Here is a 21,241-nt window from a genome sequence, read left to right on the forward strand (position 1 = left end):
TCTTCCCTCTAAAGGATTTAGAGCTGAATTCACCATCACATTCGAGGCACACACACGCGCACACACACCTGCTGTGGATATGCCGTTCACTGTTGTGCTGGATGGACCTGCACCGTGGGGCTTTCGACTTATTGGAGGACGGGACTTCAGCCAACCCCTCACCGTCGCCAAAGTGAGTGTGTGTGTGTGCAGATTTACCAGTTTAGGATCAAATTCAGTTATAATTCAGTGAAAAACTACAGTGCAGTGTGTGTTAAGAACTTCCACATGTCCACAAGGGCATCTGACTCATTTATAGAAATAGCATCTTACATCACCAATATCGTCAATCAGACAGCAGACGTGACTGTTGAATCACTGATCTGTTTTAAGAAATGTGTTCATATGGCCTATGTAAATTCTTTTTCTGAATGATTCTGAATGCTCATCTCTTCAGTAATAATAATAATAATAATAATGTTTACCTTCACTTTATTTTATATTTTTAACTTATATAGAGATAGATAATATACCTGTATAATTACATTTATTATTATTATTATTATTATTCTTATTATTATTATTTGTTATTATTATTATTATAACACAAATATTATTGTATTGTTTTTCACATTTTCACATTTATTTACATTTTTTATTTTATATTTGTATAACCTATCTAAATAATAATAATAATAATAATAATAATAATAATAATAATAATAATAGTACAATTATCAAATTAATAAATCTGCTGGAAATATATTTTTACATTTATTTACATTCTTATTTTATATTCATATAACTTACCTAAATAATAATAATATAATAATACAATGATCAAATTAATAAATTATTATTATTATTGTTGTTGTTGTTGTTGTTGTTGTTGTTGTTGTTATTATTATTATTATTATTATTATTATTATTATTATTATTATTATTATGTAATATAAAAATGATTGTATTGTTTTCCTTTTCTACTGGAAATACATTTTACATTTATTTACATTTTAAATTTATATTTAATAATGATAATAATAATAACAACATTTTCAAATTAATACATTAATATTATTAATATTATTATTATGAACATTATTAATATTATTAATAATAATATTAATAATATTATTATTATAATTATTATCATATTATGATATATTGTATAGAATTATAAAATAAAAGCTGCACGTAAATGTAAAAATACATTAGAAAAGGTCTCTTTGCAACGACAAACATTATTATTATTATTATTAATAACATTATTATCATTATTATTATTATTATAGATATATTGTGCACAGTTATCAAATTCATGTATTATATATCATATATATATCAAAATAATATATTATTATTATGTAATAAAATATATTGTATTGTTTTCCTTTTCTACTGGAAATACATTTCTACATTTATTCACATTTTAATTTAATAATAATAATAATAACAACAACAACGCAAATATCGCATTAATACATTATTATTATTATTATTATTCAAATTATGTATTTATATAGATATGTTGTACTTAAATATTAAAAATAAAAAAACTAAAAGAATCCATGAAACACGTGAAGGTTGAGTAAAAGAAAAGAAACTGCAAACTGTATACTACAAAATCTGGCATGATTTGAGAATTGCAGTATATCATTCCTTATAAAGGGAATGTATTATGGAGAACAATGGCTATCCTCATGAGCTATTTATGTGTGTAGCTAAAATTGTTGATGAATCATTGACATTGGAACTAACATTTGGATCCTCACACCTGTCGTGGCAGTGGATTTGTGTATTCTACATCTAAACAAATGTCAGAGAGAGTCCAAAAGAGAGATAGGAGCGCAAACTGATTCAAAAAGATTTTTTTTTTCTTGACCTTTCAGTCAGTTAAATTTCAGTCATCATGTCATTCCAAACCATGATTTCAATGGTTTAAACAAGTTTAATGTGTTGAAAAAACACATGATCAGAAGTCCAGTGCTGAAATACACAATGGCGTTATTGTGCTGATCTGTTTGTACAAAGGTTTAATGCTTCTGTTCTCTGTGCAGCTCTAGTTTTGGATTTCAATTTGCTTTAATGAGATTTCACACTTGGAACATTCTCTGCTCACTCTGCGGTTCAGCATGACACTGTTGCTTAATCTCAACATCGCACAGCCATTTTTGGTCAAACACCCTCCTGTCCTTGTCTCTGGGCCTTGGGAGTTGTTTTTACTTACAGGACTGTAACCTGGACTTTATTAATCAAAGTATGTTTGGAAAGCAGGCCTGTTTTACCAACAGCAGGTTGTTGGACTGCGCTCAAAATTTAAGAATAGAATTTGTAGGCCTCAGAAGTGACAATAGACTGCATGAAACTGCTTCAGGAGATGGAAAATTGGTTTATAATAAAACCTGAGGTCATCTGTTTAGTTCAAGTGGATTCTAGAATTCTGGAATAAATTGGTCTTGTTTTAAGGATGTTGAGATGAAAATATTTGTTTTGCAGTGGGTTCGCATACAAAGCATATAAAGTAAAAAATTACATGCATTTGTAAATTAAATAAAAAAGAACGCTGCTTTCAGTACTAAAAGTACATCTGGGATGCATGGATTAGAAACTATAAGGAACATATTAAGGTTCTTGATCCTTCTTTCTGCTTGCTGATAAAAAGAGCTTATTTAGGAGACAGGATCTGATCCAATTCCAAACCAGTGCAGTTCTGCAGACAACCTCACTGTACCCAGAATGCATTATGATATATGACTGATATGATGGATGCACCGTTACATTTGGTTCTTATACCATTATGCATGCCATTCTGCACATGTAATGCAAGGCAAATAATGCAATGCATATGCAGTTCCATATAATTCATCTCTAGCGCTTCGCTCTGAGCGCTGATAACAGCAGGACTGAAGAGCTTCTCTGGAGATTGTTAGTTTGCCTCATGTTTACTGTGGAGAGTAGTTTACATAGGCGCACATACCAATGATGACAAGGTCTTACACACACACATTCAGATAAGCTTACGCACACACATACAGAGATACGCACATATATACTGGTTTCCATGTTTTATTGGGACATTCCTATATTTATTTTTACACATTGTACATTTTACACATTGTACTATACCTACACTGTAAAATCTAATTAGTTCGGCTTACTTAAAAAAAAGCATGCAAACCGATTGCCTTAAAAAAACTAAGTAAAGTGAAATAGGAATAGTATGTTGTAGTGACAAATGCTTAGTATAGTTTACTTACACAATAGCTCTAGTAACTAAAAAAGAACTGTAGGGGGTACTTAATCATTTACTTTAGGCTTACACTTGACTTAGTATAGCTACTCACTGACTCCCAGAGTGCACTGCGGCATGAATAAATTATGCAATTGGTTTGTCTTACTGTTGTTGATTTTATTTGCTAATTTTATTTACTGACTTGTGTCAGTGGTAACACAACAAAAAGAGAAAATAAAATAATATAATGGTTATTGTCACAATTAATAAAACTAAATAAAATTGAATTGTTACCATTGCTGTGATTCACGTGCTGAATGTTGAAGTCTGTGACTTGAGCACATTACCACAAATATTAAAGGACTGTCTCAACCCAATAAAGTTTGTCAAGGTGTTTATGAAAAACAATAAAATTGTAGAAGATCATTAATAAATATAAAAAATACATTAAATAAAGAATTAAAAGATTTAGCAAACCAAAATATCAGAATTAGAAGGTTAACTTCCAAAGGCAACCAACTTACTACTTTTCTTCCCTTGAAATCAAAAATTATGACTTCATATTGCATTGCTGCATCAATAAGAAGAAAATTATAGTAAGAAAAGCAAAGTTCCAAGTGCCCAAAGAAACAGAACATTAATCACTATAATGGTAAGTAAAATAAATAAATAAATAAATAAATAAAATAAGATACACAAACAACATTTTACGAAAATCAACATCAATTTATGAAGTCAGCTTATGTGATGTTCTCTCAAATATATAGTTGTATTGAAACAACATTCAAGATGACTTTGGGAAATGAGTGAAGATAACTAGTGAAAAATAACTGCAGATTAACAATTGTCACCTCAAAAAAAATTCTTTTCTTCTTCTTCTGTTGTTATTTTGCAAATTAGCAACATATTAGTGCACTGCTGCCTCTCACTGGTTTATTAATGTCATTGGTTCCTTTGTGGCTACTTGAATATTTTCAGTAAGCGTCACTCAAAGTAGTAAGTAAACTGTTTTACTCGCTTGAAAGTAGCTGTAACTTAATAAAACCTAGTAAGTACAGCAACTAAGTAAAGATAACTAATTATATCTAAGTAAGGTAAACTATTGGATTTTACAGTGTACCCCTCATAGGAAACTTTCTGCATTTTTAGATTTAGACTTAAAGGAGAACTCCACTTCCAGAACAACAATTCTTAGATGACCTTGTCATCCAAGATGTTCATGTCTTTCTGTCTTCAGTCGTAAAGAAATGATGGTTTTTGAGGAAAGCATTTCAGGATTTTTCATAATGGACTTGATTGGTGCCCCAATTTTGAACTTCCAAAATGTAGTTTAAATGCAGCTTCAAAGGGCTCTAAATGATCCCAGCCGAGGAAGAAGGGTCTTATCTAGCGAAACGATCTGTCATTTTTTTTTTTTTTTCAGAAAATAAACATTTGTATACTTTTTAAGCACAAAAGCTTGTGTAGTACAGGCTCTGGGATGCACGTTCACATACTATTGAATCATGTCGAAATGTCACGCCGAACGTAGGCGGAACCACAGACCCAGTGTTTACAAAGCAAACATGCAAAGACTAAGAAAGTGCAAGTAAGTTAAATGCTGTTTACAAACAAAAAGGTACAGCAAGGTACAGGTACAACGATTTTGAAGTTGTAGGAGAAAATAAGATGGAGTTTTTCTCCATACTCTACTATTTTTAGCCGGAGTACACAGACGAACTTAGACGTGATTCGTAGTAGTGATGGGAAGTTCGGATCATTTTACCGACTCGGACCTTTGAGTCTCGTTCAGCAAAATGAACAAATCTTTTTTCAAGTAATTTCGTTAATTTTAGCAAAATATAATTAAAATGTTATGTGTTACTTCCCCAACACATCTACTGCTTACACAAACATTGATCACACCACAAACAAGACAAAACTATAATGCTATAAGAAACAGAAAAGATTAATTCATTGTTTACCTGGGTCTTTAGTCTGTGATTAGCTCATCTCACCTCTTATCTGACAAGTTTTCGGGTTCAAGTCGTTTGTTCATCACGTGACAGCCCCATAAGATAAACAAACGACTAGAAAAACCCGAAGACTTGAAACAGGTGAACTAAAGCTGCATTCATGCCATCTCATAATTCCAAAATAAAAACATGTGACACTCTGCTGTATCTGAGTTATGTATTTCTATGGCAACACTATCAACGCCAAAGCCCTCACGTGCTCCTGAACTCGTAATTACAACTTGTAAACTCGGAATGTTCTGAGAGTTACGACTTGGACCAGTGACAGATGTCCCAGGTGACCACCGCCAGGCTCATTTTGGCATTGCTTAGGCGCTGCCTCTGAGTCTGACAACATGGAAAGCTATTAGTAAAATGTCACGTGTTGTCATCTTGGAATTACGGTAATTACGACATGGCGTGAAGGCAGCGTAATTCCAGTACAGAACCGAAAGTCGCATGCACGACTGAACAAATCACTCTGGAGATGACTCAAAATGAACAAATCGTTCAAGAACGACCCATCACTAATTTGTAGCATCGTAAACGTGCATCCCAGAGCCTGTTCTACACATGCTTTTGTGCTTAAAAAGTATATAAAAAAAATATTTTTCGAAAAAAATGACTGATTGTTTTGCTAGATAAGACCCTTTTTTCACAGCTGGGATCATATAGAGCCCTTTTTAACTACATTTTTTAAGTTCAAAATCAGAGCACCAATCAAGTCCTCCATGATGAGTTCTCCATACAAGCTGTTTTCCTCATAGGGATCAAAAATGTCCATTTGGTCCCCATTACATAAGGACTACCAGGTACACAAACTGACAAAAACATTATAGAGACGAATGTTGTCATCATTTACTCATCTTCGTGTTGTTCCTTAACAAAAAACAATTGTGGATCAACACAGCATTAAGAATCAATGTAAACTAAAATAAATGAAACTATTATTTTCTCATGTGGACTATAGTTAAATGTATTTTATGTGAAATATCTTATTCAGGTCAGTGCTAAATAAAAAATAACATGCATTTTGTATGATCCCTCTCATTTTGCAGATTCTGCAAGGTGTATGTAAACTTTTGACTTCAGCTGTAAGAACTGTTACAGGTGCTTTGCCATTTGCTAGCACTTCCAGTTAACTTGTGTTGATGTTGTCTACCATTCTGTGTTTTCAGATATCACCAGGAAGTAAAGCTTCCAGAGTCAACCTGTCTCCTGGAGACATCATCTTAGCGATAGATGGAGTTTCTGCAGAAAACATGATGCACTCTGAGGCTCAGAGTCTAATCAAAGATGCCACCTATCAGCTCACACTTACTGTTGAGAGGTCAGAGGTCACCTTTAGGTCCATATGAATGTGCTTGGGTACAACTTGCTGGACAGTAGCACATGATTTTGCCTACTGCACCACATAAAGGGGTAGTTGATGTGCATTAGCTTTTGGGTTTTTGAATGCATTCAAATAAATACAGGCCAAAGCAAGAAATAATTAAAAATTTGATCATATTATTGTTTTGCAGACCAGGGACTAAGCTGTGGTCACCAATTGTTACTGAACACAACAAAAGCCATCCATTTAAAGCTAACCTAGAGGCAGAGAGACAAGTATGTGTCTTCATATGTTATGCATAATGTCTTATCTGTCAAATGTGGTTTGATATGATCTGCATTGCTAATAATTTTCCCTAACAGGAGTACAGTCCAATAGGAACGGGTCATAATCGAAAGGCTTCGCCCTTTGTGGCCGCAGCCAACATAGATGACACACGTCAGGTGGTGAGCCCAACCTACAACTCTCCTATTTGCCTTTATTCTTCAGGCAATATCCAGGATGCCTTACACGGACAACTCAAGGGCCTCATCCATAACAAACCAGGAAGGTAAATGATTAAAACTTCAAACCTGAACCTGAACTACTTAATCTAGTAAATCCTTCTAGTAAATGATCAGAAAATTGGTATTTTTGTAATTGTCAGTAGCACTGAGATGATCAGGAATCATTGTTTATTGAAATATAACATTTTGTTTGATTATGTGGTGGGACCATATTGAAATTATGTTTGTAGTCCCAGGAAGCTTAACAATATAGAGGAGTCTGATGTATATCAGATGCTGCTGAGAAATCAAGATGAGGATCAACCCCATGAACCGCGACAGTCGGGATCTTTTAAAGCCTTACAGAGCTACATCGACAGTGAGGGTATGACAAACACAGATGCTGCAATAACAAATAGACACAAAAACAAAGGAGACCACATTTTTAATACTCTTGCAATGTGTATGTACAAAATGTAAACATGACTAATGGGATTCAGATCTTTTTGATTGGCAGGTACACGTCCGTTAGTGACAAGGAAAGTCCGTGCCCCAATGACCAAGACATCTGCTCCTGCGGGAAACTTGCACAAGCTACCAATGTGTGATAAGTGTGGTAACGGCATAGTGTAAGCATATTTTTTATTCAGGAATTAAGAACATTAAATTTACTAAAAGTGCACAAAATCATCATATTAACTCTTCTATATCTCTGTCTCATTTTCTGTCTCTCTCTGTCTGTTTATTTTTTTATTTTTCAGTGGGACGGTTGTGAAGGTTCAAGATAAGTTTCGTCATCCAGACTGTTTTGTATGCACCGAATGTGAAGAAAACTTAAAGCAGAAAGGATACTACTTCATAGATGATGAGTTGTACTGTGAAATCCATGCTCATGCCCGGGCAAAACCTCCTGAGAGTCCAGACCTTTGACCTTCACATTGTTCTTTTGATTACATGAGGGCACCAACTAAAAATCAACTACTCAGTGCATGAACATCTTGTTTTAACCACAGACATAAAGTTTTACCACAATTCATGTGAACCAGTTACTGAGAGACACATTTATGGAGAGTGCATTGTCATGTCATGTGTGCTGGGATGCAGTATTTTGCACTTACTTTGTAGACATAGGGTGTGTTGACTGAAATAAATTTGTATGAATAAAGATTTTGTTTTTGGAGAATTAACATCTCTTATCAGTTTTCCTGACACATGAAACATAAAGTCTAACAAGATTCAGAACAAATTGTTTTGTGTCTTTACTTCATTGGCATGATGCCTGATAGGCCTTCAGGTCATAGGAAGAATTTACTGATTCAAAATATGTAAAGATTTACAAGTAAGCATTTCTAAATTTCAACTCTGAATTCCTCTTTGCTCTTCTTCTGTCATCACTTGTAAAAAAAAGTCTGCTTCGGAGTGACATATATTCGCCACCTGGAGTGACATATAGTGTCCTACCATGGTATAGCCAATGTATCAAAAATATCAACAAATAAAGAAATTAAGAAGAAGAAAATGTAGAAATGAATACTTTTATTTAGCAGGAATGCTTTAAATTGATCAAAAGTGGTGACAAAGACATAATGTTACAAAAGATTTCTATTTCAATAGTTGTTCTTCTGAACCTTCTATTTATCAAAAAAACCTGAACAAATTCTACTCAGCTGTTTGCAACATGTTTTTGAGCAGCAAATCAGGATATCAAAATGATTTCTAAAGGATCATGTGACTGGAGTAAAAAATGCTAAATATTCAGCTTTGAAATCACAGGAATAAATTACATTTTAATATTCAAATAGTAAAAATATGTAAAAAAATATATAATTTTTTTTACTGCTTTTGCTGTACTTTGGATCAAATAAATGCAGGCTTGCTGAGCAGAAATGACTTCTTCAAAAAAAAAAAAAACATTAAAAAAACTTTTGACTGGTAGTGATCCTAACAAATATGCAAGTATGGCCTACTCAAATCGATCGATCGCCAATAATATTACCTTTTGGTCATACAGAAAAAAAAAAAATCTAACACACGGTTAATATCTAGAAAGAAAATGAGTAATGATAAAAAATAAATAAATATCTAAATAAATAAAAAAAACTCACGCAGGCGACGTACTGCAGTGACGTGAACCGCAAGAAAGAGCAGTAGCAGGTTACCATAGATACACCAAAATTAATGTAGGCCTAAATGTGAATCGAAGCAAGAAGTGTACGCGATTTATGAGTAGGTAAGTGTCCTCCACTTCGCTGTTTTTCACCCACAAACAGAATCAGGATAACCTAATTAGGTGAATATTACAAATTATTAGGGAATAAATGGTAGCCTAATAAACTGAGTTGGCATCTTGCACAATGTTATGGTACGAAATAAGCGATAGGTAATAGGCAATAAGTGTAACTTATATTTACTCCTGCTCAGTTAATATTTTATTCCTTTTATATATATAAATATTAAATAAAATCATATAGTTATAGACTACTAACGTCATGATTATAGTCATATTTGTGCTATTTTTGGTATGAACGGACTTTTAATTTTACTCAAGAGTCAAGTTGTCAAGTTGTTTGTTGGTTGGTTCACATGGTTAATGATAAAGTTATATTTTTGTTTTAGTAATTAAAAGTAATTGTATCGGGTTGCTACTTGAAATTGAAATAAATAGGTTATCCTTTTCAGGAATCAGACACGAAAGGAAAGGAGTTGCTTGTATAACTGCTTTCATTGAACAGGGTGAAGGAGAAAGCAAATAGCTCTACATAGACCTGCTAAAGGACACACAAAGCCACAGACATCATGGAGAAGTCTAGATTTTCAGATGGTAGTTTACCATGTGGGTTAAACTCTAACCCTACCATGCAAACAAAAGCAGGAGGAGACCATGTTGTGGACAGCAAGTCTCAAGCAACCACAAACCTTCTAGACATTGTGCGTCTTAAGGAAGATAGCTTGAATAAGAAAGAAAATAAAGCAGTGAAAGAAGAAGCCATCCGTAAGTGTCCATTTGAAGCTTACTTAGAAAAATGCACACGATTAGAAAAGGAAAACCTAGAAGTTAAGAAGAAGCTTAAAAAGATGGAGGCGTATTCCAGAGAATGCACAGCAGAGCTGCAGAAATTTGTTAAGAGATTTAAAGAGTTCAAAAACATCAACAAAGACCTGGATACGAAGAACAAACAGCTTCTCATTAAAAACCAGCAAATGAGGCAAAGAATTACAGAAGTCCTAAAACTGGACAGACCTCAGTCTGAAGATCTGGAGAGAGTCTCAAACTGTGAAGACCAGGACAAGCAGCAACTAAGAGAGAACTTAACAGAACCAGTGAGGAAATCTAATGGAATGAAACAGGATTCAGAAATACCTGAAGAGAGGAAGATCCTAACTCTACAACAGGAAAACCAGACTCTAAGAGAGAGACTCGACCACAGCAGTCAGGCCTTAAAAGATGCTCAAAGTAAAGCAGAGAGAGTTCAAGAGGAGCTGGATGAACTTGAGTGTTGCCTGCTTACCGTACAGACTGAACGGAATATACTGCGGCAGGAAATAAAGAGACTTCATAAGGAATATATCAGCCTGACTAACATCATCTCAATGCAGCTAAAAGAAAACAACACAGCTGCTGGTCTCAGGGGGCTTCTGGGAAAACCCAGGTAAGACTACTTAAAACAAACTGTTGATGAATTGATGAAAATTTCCTACTTACAAGTTGACTTATTTTTAAATGTTTTCTTACTAATAGGAGAAGACACAACATAGCAGATAAAGGTTCAATTTGAAGACATAGAACCATGAAGAATGAGGAAATACAAAGCCATGGAAAAAAAAATATCAGGGAATGTTACTGAAGCAGGGAATTTATATATATGTTAACTTGAAATAATAGCCACCAGTATAAGAATAAGAGTTAAGAGGCTGTTTTTTTGTTGTTGTTTTAAATTGTATTAAATTATTTTTAAAATTTGTGTCATTATTATTCCTTCTAAAAATTAATCTGGTGAAAGTTAATTATAATAATCTGTCATTAAATATTAAATGTTATTGTCATAGTTTGTTTTTGCCATTTTCTCTCTCTCTCCCACAACTATTGTTTCTTTTTACCGTTAAAATCTAAAAAAATAAAATAAAATAAACATTTTTAAGCTAAATTAATTGTTCTGGAAAAAAATCTACTTACATTTAATTACTAAAATAGCAAAGTAATACAGTCTGCCACAGTGGGTTATATTGTTGTCATTGTCTTGTATTTGGATTTTGGATCACTTACACATTGAGCAGTCACATTCAGGTCAGCAGGGGGCAGTAAGAGACTGTACTTTCCCTGTGACACGAAGTCATCTTATGCGAGGAAGATGGGGACGTGTTATGATACGTCATCAAATATGTCAGCCTCCTAATGACAGCAGCTGAGTTGAACATTGATCGAAGGAATTAAAATGGTAATAAGCTAATTTAAAACAAACTGTTGTTGAAATTAAACTGCTCGTTTAGTGAAACCATAGTTGTATACGCTGTTAATATAATATGAACTAGCCTTTTGTCAACATATGCTTCAAAGTACTTACTGTAATGAGCAGCAAGCTCTATAAACTCAATTATTTCTGTCTTACGTAGTTAATGATGTGTGTTTTGATTTCCTCAGGTTCATTCAGAAGAGTGCGACGTTATATTTCGATTGAAAGGAATCTTGGAGTTTGTTTGCCAGCTTGACAATCCAAATGGTAAAGCTCAAATAATAAAAGAATGAACTTTTAATTTGAACTTTCTTTTATCAAAAGCATATACATATACGCTGGTTATGTGTGTTTTGCAGGTGCACAAAGTCAAAGCACAGTTTCAAAAAGTTTCCAGGATCTCCAATCCAAAGTATCATCAAAAAATATTGTTTTCACTGTCTGTAACAGTCCAGTATTAATATGGCCTAACACTGGTTTCCAGTCAAACGTGGAAAGCTTGACAGAAGCATCAGCATGTGGAGACATTTTGCAGTATATAGAGTGAGTATTCTTAGGTCTTTCATATTTTTATTTTTTTATGTTTGTGTATGGCCAGTGTAGAGTATTATGCAGTATGCACAGTAAGGATGTTAACAAAGTATGCTACTTTCATGTTGCTGTTCACAGGTCAGATGACGGTGGGAGCAAGAAGTCATCAAAAAAGAAAGATAAAAAAAAATCTGGACCTGTGAGAATCTTTCACTAGATTATATGAAAGCTGTTAACGTTAAAGAAGTCTACTTCCAGAACAACAATTTACGGATAATGTACTCATCCAAGTACCCCCTTGTCATCCAAGATGTTCATGTCTTTCTTTCTTCAGTCGTAAAGAAATTATGTTTTTTGTGGAAAACATCTCAGGATTTTTCTCCATATAATGGACTGATATGGTGCCCCGAGTTTGAACTTCCAAAATGCAGTTTAAATGCGGTTGTAAACGATCCCAGCCGAGGAAGAAGGGTATTATCTAGCGAAACGATCTGTTATTTTCAAGTAATACAATTTATATACTTTTTAATGTCAAAAGCTTGTCTTGTCTTGCTCTTCCTGACCTCTGTTTTTTTCACTGGGTCATGACAGTTAGGGTATGTCAAAAAACACCCATCTCATGTTCTCCCTCAACTTCAAAATCGGCCTATATCGCTGTTTTACCTTTTTTGTTAAGGGTGTTTGATCTTCTTTGCATGTTCACTTTGCAAAGACTGGGTCGGAACTTCTGCAGCGATGTAGGATGATTTTAAAATGATTTTTGAAGTTGAGGGAGAAAATACGATCAAAGTTTTTCGACATACCCTAACTGTCTTAAGCCAGAGTACACAGAGTTCAGGGAGAGCAAGACAAGATGAACATTTGAGATTAAAAAGTTTTTAAATTGTATTTTTTTTAAATGAAAATAACCAATCGTTTCGCTAGATAAGACCCTTCTTCCTCGGCTGGGATCGTTTACAGCCACATTTGGGATCATTTGAAGCTGCATTTAAACTGTATTTTGGAAGTTCAAACTCGGGGCACCATAGCAGTCCATTATATGGAGAAAAATCCTGAAATTTTTTCCTTTAAAAAAACACAATTTCTTTATGATTGAAGAAAGAAAGACAAACATTTTGTATGACAAGGGGGTGAGTACATTAGCTGTAAATTGTTGTTCTGGAAGTGGACTTCTTTAACAGTCACTCTAACAGTAACTCTCTGCTGTCCATTTTTATCTAGACTGTAGTGAATATGAAGCTGTTGATTGAAGTCACAGAACCTGCTCGGAATGAAGCTCCTAGTCTCATCCAAGTGAGCACACAGCAGCATTGTGTGAAGATGCCACTGCCTTTAGACTGTGTTCTGTCAGTGACCACTGATGACAACCTGGCAACGTGAGTGTTTTTTTTTTTTTTTTTTGGTTCAGGTTGTCTTAATATCATAAGCTTTGTAAGAATTTTAATTCTGATATCAAGCATTGTGTGTGTGTGATCAGTGTGTGTACAAGGCTGGTGGAGGCATTAAATAAGCAGTTAGCAGACATGGAAGAGGTGGTGCTACGGTACAGGAAGGGTTCCTCCTTCCTGGTGCCACAGCCATTTCACTTTCAACTGCCTGAACAAGATGGATTCAGTACTGTAATCTACCCTGCAGGAGTGCCAGACAGCCAGCTACAGGCCATCAGAGAGGCAAGTCATCAACAGATACGATAATTCAAAAAAAAAAAAAAAAATGGAATAAAGTACATTCTAAAATTTCTTAAAATAGAAAACATTTACTTTAAATTGTAATAATATTTCACATTATTACTGTTTCTAACTGATCAAATAAATATTTTTGATCAAATAAATGCAGCCGTGGTGAGCATAAGAGGCGTGGACCTGTCTATTAAAAAATTAAACAAGAAATAAACGTACTGACCTCAGATTTTTGAACAATATCTCAATCCTAAGAATCGCTATTTATTAGTGATCCACATGTGTGTTGTATAAACCAAGTCAACCTTCATTTGTGTGTAGGATCTGCACAGGAAGTTAAAGTTGCCAAGTGACAGGCCATACCTGAGACGCGCCAATGCCTTTCATTTCCCTGATGCAGCCTGTAAAGACGGTTACCTCCGCAATCCACACGTACACCTGAACCCACCCAACATTGAGGATGCTAAGGTGAGACTGTGCTTTAACAGAATAGTTCACCCACAAATGATTAACAAATGGTTATCTTATTATTATTAGTAGTATTTTTAATCATGTTTTTTATCTGGACGCAAAAAGAGAATATTTAAAAAAAATTCACAATGCTCTTTCCCATAAAGAGGCAGTTCAAGCTACAAAAAAAGGGAAAAATATGGCGGTATGCATCATAAGTGTTCCATAAACATTTTTAAAGTTATATTCAAAATGTTCTGAATTTACATGTTTTGATTGAGAAACAGATCAGGGCCTGTATTCACAAAACATCTTAAGGCTAAAAGTAGCTCATAACTCGCAGACTTAAGAATAAGTCTGAGAAAATCTTGGCATGGGCATGTCATTCCTAAATTTAGGACTCCTAAAGAGTATTTCACAAAGTCTTTTAGCACTAAAACTAGCTAAATCTGTGAAACATTAGGAGTAGGAAAGAGGACTCCTAAATCACTAAGACCAAGCCAAAAACTGTCCTAAAATGTTTGTTGCTGGTAGTCTGCCTCAGAACGTAAACATTTTAGAAATATGTGATGATTATGAGCTTTTAAAAAGGTATTGCCTTTGGTTTTGGAGTTTATCCCAACTTCAGATTTTCTTTTGATTATATTCTTGTTTTCATTAACCAGTTGGGCAAGAAGTAACAGCTGCTTTTGCATCCAGTTTGCATGTCTTACTATTAGCCATTATTATTCTACTCTGTTAATTAAAAGGCTGTTTATATGCATATTCACTAATTGTTTATGAGAGGCATACATGTAAGAGACTGACAATTTGACCGAACATACACTTGTTTAATTAGTGACACTTAGCCTGTATTTTAAATATGGCAACATTTTCATTTTTAAATCTTTGTTTGAATATGGCAACATAATATCTTGCTCCACAATATTTCCATGAATAAATCTCTGACAGAGAACCCTCCCCTCTCAGCCAATCACTGTGTGCATAGTTAGTAAGCATGCTGACATCATCCATAGCAATGAGGTCAACCCCACCCTTACTCTTTGCTAAAGACTTCTATTCCTTGGTAAAAGTTTGTGTCAGCAGCTTAGTGGATGGGTTTTAAGTGAAAACTAAAAACTTTTACTGCTATTTAGGAGAGTGGTAAGATAAAATGTTTTGTGAATACAGGCCCTGATCTTCCTAATGGTACCTTTGGCTTGTTAACTTTAAAAATGGCACATTTAGATACTTCAGACTGACATAATTGATGACAAATGCTAAAGAGAATTGCATGGTTAATGAGTAAATTATGGCAACATTCTCATTTATATGTTCATGACCATTAACCATTAACACTCTGTGTCATTGTCTTGTTTTTTTTCTTGCTGTAGCTGTATCTGGTACAGGGTGTGTACAGTTATCATCATTACATGCAGGATCGTGTGGATGATGATGGCTGGGGATGTGCATATCGTTCCCTTCAGACCATCTGTTCCTGGTTTCAGCAGCAAGGATATGTGGAGACGGCTGTGCCCACGCACACACAGATCCAGCAGGTAATTGCAAAATCCAGCAAAATTGTCACTCTATAGTATGGTGTTAAAGTTGTTAAAGCGATGTCGTTATGTGTATTTAAGAGGAACAAGCCTTGAAATAACCATACATTTGTTGCTTTGTCAGGCTCTTGTAGATGTTGGGGATAAAGAACCACGTTTTGTAGGTTCACGTCAGTGGATCGGCTCTATTGAAGTTCAGGCTGTCCTTAACCAGCTGCTGGGGGTCACCTCAAAGATCATGTTTGTCAGGTAGACAAAGCATGTGTGTATGTTTATTGCTTAGGGTTGTAATGCAATTTTCCTCTTTAACAGGCACAGCACATCATATGTTAGATTAGAAAAACTGGACAAGTTTTTTTTTTTAATTCTGTATACCACCGTACACAAGTAGCTGTGCGTTTTGGTTAAAGGCTGGAATACACTACACAACTTTTAAAATCGGAAATCGGAAAAGTCTCTTCTGCTCACCAAGCCTATGTTCATTTGATCCAAAGTACAGCAAAAATAGTAAAATTTTGAAATATTTTAAAAATTACTGCTTTCTATTTGAATATATATATTTTAAAATGTAATTTATTCCTGTGAGCAAAGCTACATTTTTAGCATCATTACTCTATTCTTCAGTGTCACATGATCCTTCAGAAAGCATTCTACTATGCTGATTTTCTGTTCAAGAAACATTTTTATTATTATTATCATCAATATTTAAAACAGTTGAGTACATTTTTTTCATGATTCTTTGATGAATAAAATATCCAAAGATCAGCAATTATAACATTTTTTTGAAAATTATAGAAATTAATACTTATATTTAGCAAGGACGCTTTAAATTGATCAAAAGTGATGATAAAGACATTTATGTTACAAAAGATTTCTGTTTCAGATAAATGCTGTTCTTCTGAACTTTCTGTTCATCAAAGAAACCTGAAAAAAATTATGCTCAGCTATTTTTAACATAATAATAATAATAATAATAAATGTTTTTTGAGCAGCAAATCAGAATGTAATAATTTCTGAAGGATCATGTAACTGGAGTAAAAATCAGCTTTGAAATCACAGGAATAAATTACATTTTTAAATGTATTCAAATAGAAAACAGTTACTTTAAATCGTAAATATATAAAAAGGGTTTGCTGTTTTTACTGTTTTTTTTTTTTGTTTTTTTTTTACATTTAAAAATCTTTTTGACTGGTAGTGTTCTTTCCTATTTTGTACATGATTACAAAAACTAAGGATCATATACTACCAGACACAACAATGTGTGTTAAAAATAATAATAGTCTGAAACAAAAAAAATGAGTGTACACCTATCATATATATTACATTTATCAACTCTGACTGCCCCAAATCTGCAGATTGGCTCTGACTTTCAACAACTAGCTTGACTTCTGTAGACTGTAAATTGGGGCAAAAATCTAGGCAAGTGCCGTAGTGTATTCCAGCCTTATACTTAACTAAAGCTGATGCAAGACCATGCTGCATGCTGAAATAGATTTACAGTAAAAGTTTCTGAATGGTTTTAATTGTCTTTGACAACTGGGGGAAAAAAGATTGTCTTTCTGATAAAGTCAGGGATCTGAGCTGGCAACCAAGGGCAGAGAGCTGGCCAACCACTTTCAGACTGAAGGAACTCCTGTCATGATTGGTACGTTAACAATATCTTTAGCGCTGTCCTTCAACTTGTGATTGGATGTGAGCTAGGTTCCCCACCCTGCCAAAAAATATTTTACCATAATCAACATCTGATCTAGCATACTTGTATCTTATAATATACACAATTGTTCAAAACACTGGGGTCAGTAAGAATGTTTTTAAAACATTAAAACTTTTATTCAGCAAGGATGCATTAATTTGATAAAAAGAAGTGACATTAAAGATTTTTTACTCACAAAAGATTTCTATTTAAATGCTGTGCTTTTCTATTATTTTCCAATTTTCAATCAATCAGTCAAACAAAAAGTTTTCAACACTGGTAACTCTAAGAAATGTTTCAGTGTATTAGAATGATTTCTGAAGAATCGTGTGACACTGAAGACTGGAGTAATGGCTGCTGAAAATTCAGCGTTGCCATCACAGGAATAAATTACATTTTAAAATATTCAGATAGAAAACAGTTGTAAAAATTCACAGTAGTACTGCTTTCACTCTGATTTTGAGCAGCTTTGCTGAGCGTAAAGGACTTCTTTCAAAAACATGAAAAAATCTTACCAAACTCATCCTTTTGTCATGTACATTGCCTGTTTTGTTTATGTATTTTTTCATTTGCTATCATTTTTACATGTGAACTACACTCTTAAAAATAAAGATGCGTTTAAAGGTTACTCACAGAGATGCCTTAGAACCATTTTTGGTTGCACAAAGAACCATCTTTCTTACTTTTATTTATAATCTGAAGAACCTTCTTTCATCACAAAGAACCTATTGTGAAACAGGTTTTTCAGATGTTAAAGGTTCTTTATGGAACCATTTAGACAAAAAAGGTTCTTCTATGGCATCGTGAAGCACCTTTATTTTTAAGAATGTAGGTATTGAAAAATAAAGCCAGTATTTCTCTCACCAGGTGGGGGAGTACTTGCACACACTATTCTAGGCGTAGCATGGAGTGAGACCACTGGACAAATACGCTTTCTCATCTTGGACCCTCACTATACTGGTGGAGAGGACCTGCAGATCATCACTGACAAAGTACATTTGACAACACTACACTAGTCAGACCTTTCATTTTATTATTAAAAAATAAATGTTCTATTCTGTCTTAATGATAACCAGCTGCTTTAACAACAACTTTTGTTTAAATAAAATAATCTTTTGTGAGTTGTTATTCCATTATCAGAGCTGTGTAGTAACTTTACAAACCTGAGTTTGGGAAAACCTTGATAATGTAGTCCACTTGGAATGGAATATATTTTCTTTTTCTTTGCATTTTTATATTAATATGGTAAGATTATTCAATTTAAATCAATGTGATAAACGAGTTAGGTCAAATGATCTAAAAGTAATCAAAATTTAGTCTGATTATATTACCTAAAATGTGTAATGCAATGGATTACATCTTTAATCATGTCATTTAGAATCAGTAACGGATTACAATTTTAAGTAATCTACCCAACTCTGTCCGTTATACCCAAACACACAGGATTTAAAGAGTAAATTGTGGTTTAAAACATCAGTTACTTCAGGCATTAGCAACTGTTTAATTTGTGTCTAAATGACAAAAAATGTGAATCAAATATGAACTGATAGATTTTGCTGCACTTAAAGGAGTAGTTTCACACTTCCAGAACAAATTTACAGCTAATGTACTCACCCCCTTGTCTTCCAAGATGTTCATGTCTTTCTTTCTTCAGTTGTAAAAGAAAGTTTTTTTTTTTTTTTTTGTTTTTTGTTTTTTTGTTTTTTGAGGAAAACATTTCAGGATTCCTCTTCATATAGTGGACTTCTATTGTGCCCCTGAGTTTGAACTTCCAAAATGCAGTTTAAATCCAGCTTCAAAGGCCTCTAAAGGATCCCAGGTGAGAAAGAAGGGTCTTATCTAGCGAAACGTTCGGTTATTTTACAATTTATATACTTTTTAACCTCAAATCCTCGTCTTGTCTAGGTCTGTTTAAACTGTTTTTTCCAGTTCAACACAGTTTGGGTATGTCGAAAGGGTATGTCAAAAAACGATTTTGAAGTTGGAGGAGAAAATGACATGGGAGTTTTTCAACATACCCTAACTGTCTTGAACTTGGAAAAAACAGTTCACACAGACCTAGACAAGATGAGCATTTGAGGTTAAAAAGTATGCAAATTGTAATTTTTTTCATAAAATAACCAATAGTTTTGCTAGATAAGACCCTTCTTCCTCGGCTGGGATCGTTTAGAACCCTTTGAAGCTGCATTTAAACTGCATTTTGAAAGTTCAAACTCAGGGGCACTATAGATGCCCACTATATGGACAGAAATCCTGAAATATTTTCCTCAAAAAACATAATTTCTTCACAAATGAAGAAAGAAAGACAAGAACATCTTGGATGACAAGGGGGTGAGTACATTTTCTGTAAATTTTTGTTCTGGAAGTGAACTACTCCTTTAAGAGTTTCTCTAAGATCGTATTTATAATCAGTGTTGGGGAAAGTTACTTTTAAAAGTAATGCATTACAATATTGAGTTACTCCCTAAAAAAGTAACTAATTATGTTTCTTAGTTACTTTTTATGGAAAGTAATGTGTTACTTTACTTTTGCGTTACTTTTTAAATCTGGGCAGGGCTTTCTTGTTTGTTTTTAATATATTTTGGCAAATGTAAAAGCCTTTTCATACCAAAAGCCTCAGACTTTGACAAAAGTATTCACGTCTGTACAGTAGACTGCAGAAGAAAAACTATCAACTCTTGAGCAATATAAAAAAAGAAAACAAAACAAATGTTAGATTACCTTGAGGAATTTTTATTAGTATGGTTGAATTGGATCATCGAAGGTCGGCAGCAAAGACATTGGTTAATAAAAGGGGATTAAATGCATAAAGGATATTTGTATTATTTAACCTATTTAATAATTGCAGGTTTGCGTCATATTCTATATGGGGGGGGGGGGGGTAACTGACGTTAATTAATTGTCAATTAAAAAGTAATGCATTACTTTACTAGTTACTTGGAAAAAGTAATATTACGTAACTTACATTACTTGTAATGCGTTACCCCCAACCCTGTTTATAATGCCCTCTACGTTCAGTATTATGAGGTTTATCATATGTGAATCAGTAGCTCAATGTTTTTAGATCTGTCATTTGTTAATGATGTGTGTTTGTATATTCTTCAGGGCTGGTGTGGATGGAAGGGGCCAGAGTTCTGGGATCAAAATGCTTATTACAACCTCTGCCTTCCCCAGAGACCCAAGACCATCTGAGTCACGTGCATGACACTTATTCATCCTTGGTTCACAGGAAAGCTCATTGTTTCAATGAGTGCAAACCGAAATGTCACAGAAAAGTGATTTATTATTCATTGCCCTTAAAAGTCCATGCCTGTTTTAACATCGGTTTTCAGTCACGCTAAAGGTTACATTCATTTCAGCAATGTCCCACGTTATTTTCTGTCAGGCTGCAAATGGATGATATGACACAATATCCTCAAGACTTTCACAAGTTTATCATACAGCAAATGCACAAGATATCTTTAAACCATATACACAAGATAAGGCTTCCTGCTATTCAATAAAAAGAAACAGCAGCTAAAATATCTTCCTAAAACAGCAAATGTTTCCTTGTTCATTGATTATTGCAAGTTTCTGACTTTGTGAGGGTCTCTGACTTTTCTAAGAATGTTCTGATTAGCCAAGCTTGGCGGCAAGTCTGCTGTCTTCTATTTGTCTCATTGCGTCCACTCATTCCTACGCTGTCATTAAACCTTGAAAGCATTTCAGAGACATAAGGGTTTTTATATGATTGGTTCACAACACACATGTGATCCAAGTTAAATTTTGCACTTTTTCCAGCAAGAACCCGAGAAGTCTCTACCTTTCTCTGCTTTTTTTTTCTTGATTCCCATCTGCTTTTATGTATGGAGCACAGTACCACTGTCAGTCATTCCT

The 21,241-nt window shown here is 34.1% G+C and overlaps 3 protein-coding genes across 4 annotated transcripts; all 3 read left to right on the forward strand.

The window, feature by feature from the left end:
• Positions 1-7: 7 nt before the first annotated feature.
• pdlim3a (PDZ and LIM domain 3a) lies at positions 8-8,277 on the forward strand. Its single transcript, XM_051122800.1, has 7 exons — positions 8-172; positions 6,384-6,535; positions 6,729-6,813; positions 6,901-7,088; positions 7,275-7,408; positions 7,541-7,652; positions 7,785-8,277. Exons 1-7 carry the CDS (start codon positions 80-82, stop codon positions 7,951-7,953), a joined length of 933 nt encoding a protein of 310 aa, XP_050978757.1. The 5' UTR covers positions 8-79; the 3' UTR covers positions 7,954-8,277.
• Positions 8,278-9,179: 902 nt separating this feature from the next.
• Positions 9,180-11,265, forward strand: si:dkey-256e7.8 (cilia- and flagella-associated protein 157). Of its 2 annotated transcripts, none has more exons than XM_051134109.1 (3): positions 9,180-9,253; positions 9,703-10,673; positions 10,763-11,265. In XM_051134109.1, the coding sequence occupies exons 2-3, from the start codon at positions 9,820-9,822 to the stop codon at positions 10,797-10,799; spliced, it is 891 nt and encodes a 296-aa protein (XP_050990066.1). In that variant the 5' UTR covers positions 9,180-9,253; positions 9,703-9,819; the 3' UTR covers positions 10,800-11,265. The 2 variants fall into 2 exon arrangements, with proteins under 2 accessions (XP_050990066.1, XP_050990138.1); XM_051134181.1 differs by having other exon boundaries at positions 9,194-9,253; positions 9,756-10,673.
• A 67-nt stretch (positions 11,266-11,332) lies between these two features.
• On the forward strand, positions 11,333-20,568 carry ufsp2 (ufm1-specific peptidase 2). Its single transcript, XM_051133868.1, has 12 exons — positions 11,333-11,459; positions 11,663-11,741; positions 11,834-12,017; positions 12,144-12,204; positions 13,227-13,381; positions 13,483-13,675; positions 14,006-14,152; positions 15,508-15,672; positions 15,797-15,921; positions 17,241-17,317; positions 18,233-18,357; positions 20,471-20,568. The coding sequence occupies exons 1-12, from the start codon at positions 11,457-11,459 to the stop codon at positions 20,555-20,557; spliced, it is 1,401 nt and encodes a 466-aa protein (XP_050989825.1). The 5' UTR covers positions 11,333-11,456; the 3' UTR covers positions 20,558-20,568.
• The last annotated feature ends 673 nt before the right edge of the window (positions 20,569-21,241 follow it).

Source organism: Labeo rohita, chromosome 1, assembly GCF_022985175.1.
Source record: "Labeo rohita strain BAU-BD-2019 chromosome 1, IGBB_LRoh.1.0, whole genome shotgun sequence".
Classification (NCBI taxonomy): Eukaryota; Metazoa; Chordata; class Actinopteri; order Cypriniformes; family Cyprinidae; genus Labeo; species Labeo rohita.

Coding starts and splice junctions, on each gene's coding strand:
- si:dkey-256e7.8 (XM_051134109.1), top strand. CDS start 9,820: ATGGAGAAGTCTAGATTTTCAGATGGTAGTTTACCATGTGGGTTAAAC. Junction 10,674..10,762: donor GGGCTTCTGGGAAAACCCAG/GTAAGACTACTT, acceptor TCTTACTAATAG/GAGAAGACACAACATAGCAG.
- pdlim3a (XM_051122800.1), top strand. CDS start 80: ATGCCGTTCACTGTTGTGCTGGATGGACCTGCACCGTGGGGCTTTCGA. Junction 173..6,383: donor AACCCCTCACCGTCGCCAAA/GTGAGTGTGTGT, acceptor CTGTGTTTTCAG/ATATCACCAGGAAGTAAAGC. Junction 7,409..7,540: donor GAGCTACATCGACAGTGAGG/GTATGACAAACA, acceptor TTTGATTGGCAG/GTACACGTCCGTTAGTGACA.
- ufsp2 (XM_051133868.1), top strand. Junction 15,922..17,240: donor TCAAAGATCATGTTTGTCAG/GTAGACAAAGCA, acceptor TTTCTGATAAAG/TCAGGGATCTGAGCTGGCAA. Junction 17,318..18,232: donor AGGAACTCCTGTCATGATTG/GTACGTTAACAA, acceptor TTCTCTCACCAG/GTGGGGGAGTACTTGCACAC.